A 4,633-nucleotide genomic window follows, 5' to 3' on the forward strand; every position below is an offset into this window, starting at 1 on the left:
TTGTGTGTCAGAAGGAGAAGGGGTGGGGACAAAAAATTGACAAAACATAGCCAAAATTTTTCCAAATTTTATTAAGACTATAAAACTTCAGATTGAAGGAGTTCAACAACCCCCAAATAGAATAAACACAAAATTCAAAACCACATAAAAACAATCATTATATGCTTAAGAATAGATACATATATAGTAAAAACAGCAAAGAAAAGCAAAGACAAGATTAAAAATTCAAGATAGTGGTTACCTCTGCTGAGGACAAGGAATGTGATAAGAGAGGGGAACTCAAAGTTCTTCTCAAGTGTCATAAAAGGCAAATAAGTGTTTTTATTATTAAGTTGTACATATACAAAAGATTTTTTGCACACATTAGATATCACAATAAAAATAAATAAGTTAATGAATTGCATCTGGTTCTCCTTATTTATCACACAAGCCAGAAACCTGGGTGTCATCCTGACTACTCCCTCACGGACCTAATCCAATGAATTAACTGGATTAATTCATTGGATTAGGGTTAATTGTCTCTCCTAAATCTACTACCTTCCACCTCTACTTCCACAACCTGGTCCAAGCCACCTTCCACTCCCACCAGGAGTATGAAAACACCTCCCTCTCCCTTAAACAAGTCAAAGAAACCATTTTTGAATAGGACTAATCCTATCTCTCTTGAGCTTGAATATACTAATCTGGTCCCACTGCTATCTGAAGCAGAGATAACTAATTTGCCCAAGGCCACACAGTCACATATGGCAAAGGCAGAATTAAAATCTTCTAGTCTTACTTGAGAGCCCACAATGTCTTACCCACCCATTATCCTGCCTTGTGTTGAAACAAAGACAACACGGGAAATGCTTAGCCATGCCTGCCATAGGGTAATCACTGGATAAAGGGTAGATTGACTTTCCTCACCTCCTTTATCTGCCTAACTCCTAGTTAATCCTTACCTCTGAGCTCAAATTACTCTTCATAAGAAATGCCTTCCTAACTGCTTTGGCCTACTATAGTAAACTCGAGATAGATATATTTGTCCTCACAGCATGCTGTACATTTCCTATATCCCTCCTCCACTAGTTTGTGACCTCCAAGGGGTGGGGGCCTGTTTTGCCTGCCACTGCAGCATACGTGGTGCACCCTTGGCCCACTCTGGTTCCTATCCACTTCCATTCCTCAGTGAAAGTGATGGGTCACCAACAGACCCCTCTTGCATCCCAACAAGCAACCTGGCCTGCTGACCCTACCAGCAGGGCTGCGTGTGAGCAAGATGGGTGGCGGACAGAGACCAGATCCTGGTTGGGATCCCAGCTCTGCCACTTGAGAACTTAGGCAAGTTCCTTTCTATTAGTTTGCTGGTCAGTAAAACAGCTGGCTGAGAAATCCAGGAATGAGGTTCTGAACTACCTGTGGCTGAGTTTCCAGAGGAGTCATTATGCCCTCAATCCTAGGAGACGGGCAAGGGAGAACAGGCCTTTTAATAGCTGACATTTTGTAGTCCAGGTACTTGGGCTTGGTGGGGGGAAGAGGGAAGGTTACAGTGTGGTTCATCCTTCTCTGCCCCAGTCTAATGTCTTCCAACCCCAAGTTACCTAGAAAGCAGAGCCTAGAACAAGAACTAAGTACCGATGTTTTATTTGGGTGATGCAAATACAGGGCATTGAGAGTGAGAAAAGGGACTCGACGCAAGAGGATGGGAGGCAATGCCAGGTGATAGCAGGTTGAGTCTGCTTCATGACAAGCCTGAAAGAGGCATAGAAGGTGTGTCCACTGGCTACTTGGGAGGTCTCCCCATTGGGAGAAATGGTGTCTTGCACCAGACCAGTTCAGGGAAGGGAGGGAAGAAGAGGAAATTTATCGGCCTGGATTTCTCCCATCTCGCATTAGTCAAATGTTACCCCAGGAGCACTAACTCTTCCACATTCCTGGGTTGCTAGTGGCTACTTGAGGTGCCAGATCCCATGTCTTGTGGGGGCATTCCATCCAAGTCTGGAAATGATGGGAGGAGACAAACTCTGGGCATGAGGCTGGTGAGTGCCGGACAGAACCTGATTTTGTACATAAGATGTATTCACAACAGTCCAATGCTGTTTTTCTTTTACCAGAAGAGGGAATCTGGCATAATGATCAAATACCTTTCCCAAAAGTCTGTCTCTGGAGACTGTCAAAGACCAAGATAGGGCTTCCCTGGTGGCGCAGTGGTTGAGAATCCGCCTGCCAATGCAGGGGACACGGGTTCGTGCCCCGGTCCGGGAAGATCCCACATGCCGCGGAGCGGCTGGGCCGGTGAACCATGGCCGCTGAGCCTGTGCGTCCGGAGCCTGTGCTCCGCAACGGGAGAGGCCACAACAGTGAGAGGCCCGCATACCACAAAAAAAAAAAAAAAAAAAAAAGACCAAGATAAGGAACTTAGACTTTATGTAGCAGGCAAAGGAGAGTCGCTAAAGGGTTTCAATCTGGGAGTGACATAAGATAAAGAGCTTTTTATAAAGCTCCCAATCGCTACTTTGCTCCATCTTGCCATGTGGCTGAACTTGGCACAAAAGTAGGTGGCCCCAGAGATGTGAGGACACCCAAGACAGTTTTTGAGGAGCCCCGACTAGGTCCAGAGCTCGTATGGGCTTCCACACTGCCTCATAATCTTTCTGTCTTCATCAAAACCTATACCTACCAAAGAGACTAGCAGGTCAGAGGCAGGCAAGATCTGGGCAGAGAAGCCAAAATGAGGGGAAGAGCAGATTGACCTAAAGACCAGGAGCAGGAGGAGGACCAGCCATATGTCCACTGTCAGCCGGTGGGTCTGGGGATGTTGGCACCCGCATATGAGTCCTTTGGTGTTGCCTGAGATGGTCAGATCTCATGAACTGTCGGCCGCACTGATCACATTTATGTGGTCGGTATTTGGTGTGTATCCGAGCATGTCTTCTAAGTTCATCAGAACGGAAGAAGGACCAAGTACAGGCTTCCCACATGCATTTATAGGGCCTTTCACCTGGGGGAATGACAAGGGAGAGAAGGAATTTTGAGGAATAGGCCAGCAGGTAGGAAGGAAGGGGTCTGAGCAGTCAATGTTGAGGAATCAAAAGGGAAAACTCAGGACAGCAGCGAGGAGACAGCACCACCAGCAGTCTCCATCTTGGCACAGTCATCCTGGACTGTGGGAAAGCAAGCTGGTGGGGCCAAAAGAACTTGATCCCAAACTTGAAGGATGATGGGCTAATCCCAAACCATTACAAACCAGGGGTCCCCCACAAATCTAAAGCCCAGAGATCTCTCCACCCACCCCACCCATCTGACACCTCATTTACCTGTGTGTTTGCGTTGGTGACTCACGAGGTGGGAGCGCTTAGTGTAAGCTTTTTCACAGCTCTCATAGTCACAGCGGTAAGGCCTTGAAACTGGGGATCTCCTCCTGGGAGCCCTTTCCTGGGCCCCGGAGTACTGCTCTGCTCTCCATGGAGCAGGTAAGGGCTGCTTAGGTAGGAAGGGGTCTTCCTGGGAGACTGGCTGTCTCACAAAAGAGCCCTGGGATTCCAAAGCCAGCAATAATGGTGATCCAGCTGGGGGCATCCCGTAGTTGTGGGGGTTTCTAGGGGGCAACATCTGATCCAAAGAGCGGAGCATTGCCAGGGCCTCAGTGGAAGGCATGGTTGGATCCAATAATGTTTTAGGTGTTAAAGGGCCTCCATTAGAAGTTACTGTTGGGAGGCCAGAATAAGGCATTGTTTGCATTCTGATGTGGGACATCATCGGGATTCCACTGGCAGGTGAGATTGGCGGCCCATTGGGGGACATCCTTAGATTCCCACCAAAGGTCGTGGCCACCCCTGGAATACTGGGATCTCCTAAGGGCATTGCCCGGGACCCCTTGAAAATCATCATTCCTGTCTGGGAAGGAGACATTCCCTCAGTGTAAATCATCTGGGAAGGAGTGAAAGTCACTTGGGGGCAGTAGCTCACACCGTGGTCAGGCAGCAACATACTGAAGTGTGGACCCATTTCACTGGCGTTCTGCCTGGGTGCCTCAGCAGAGGCCAAGGAGGTCGTCTCCAGCTCTATGCACTGAGGGATGCGTTGAATGTCTGATGGGCCATGGTTCCAAGAGGTGTGCACTCCACTGCTTCCGGGAGATGAAGACACGTCCAAGATGGACATTGACTTCTCAGTATCCTTAGAAAAAAAAAAAGTCAGGTGAAATTCACATTAACTCAAATTCCAGTTCCACATGTCCCTTCTCCCCATTTCCAGACCCCACCCTAATCCAGGCCTCTATCATCTCTTGCCTCTAAATTATCCCACCTCCAGGCCATTCTCCAGTTTGGGCTTTCTAAAATGCAAGCCTGGGGGATTTTTCTGGCTGTCCAGTGGTTAAGACTCTGCGCTTCCACTGCAGGGGGTGCAGGTTCCATCCCTGGTTGGGGAACTAAGATGCCACATGCCATGCAGTGCAGCCAATAAATAAATAAATAAACAAACAAAATGCAAGTCTGGCTGATAGAAGCATGGTGGAAATCTAGATGTGACTCATGTCACTTTCCTTGCTGGGCAAGTTTTTGGTTTTATTTCAGAAAAAGCACAAAGAGCAAATAAAATATTCTACAACCTGTACTTTCAGCAAAACTGAGAAAACCCTCAAATTTCAGAT

The 4,633-nt window shown here is 47.6% G+C and overlaps 1 protein-coding gene across 1 annotated transcript; it reads right to left on the reverse strand.

Moving 5' to 3' along the window:
- Window positions 1–2,732: 2,732 nt before the first annotated feature.
- KLF17 (KLF transcription factor 17) lies at window positions 2,733–4,161 on the reverse strand. Its single transcript, XM_059083158.1, has 2 exons — window positions 3,297–4,161; window positions 2,733–2,980 (listed from the first exon to the last, which is right to left on the reverse strand). Exons 1-2 carry the CDS (start codon window positions 4,141–4,143, stop codon window positions 2,733–2,735), a joined length of 1,095 nt encoding a protein of 364 aa, XP_058939141.1. The 5' UTR covers window positions 4,144–4,161.
- Between the last annotated feature and the right edge of the window lie 472 nt (window positions 4,162–4,633).

Source organism: Kogia breviceps, chromosome 1, assembly GCF_026419965.1.
Source record: "Kogia breviceps isolate mKogBre1 chromosome 1, mKogBre1 haplotype 1, whole genome shotgun sequence".
Taxonomy (NCBI): Eukaryota; Metazoa; Chordata; class Mammalia; order Artiodactyla; family Physeteridae; genus Kogia; species Kogia breviceps.

What these genes read in the sequence shown, in the direction of transcription:
- KLF17 (XM_059083158.1), bottom strand. Translation starts at nt 4,143, where the DNA reads ATGTCCATCTTGGACGTGTCTTCATCTCCCGGAAGCAGTGGAGTGCAC. An exon ending in TCACCAACGCAAACACACAG is followed by an intron (nt 2,981 to 3,296) that starts GTAAATGAGGTG and finishes TCATTCCCCCAG; the next exon opens with GTGAAAGGCCCTATAAATGC.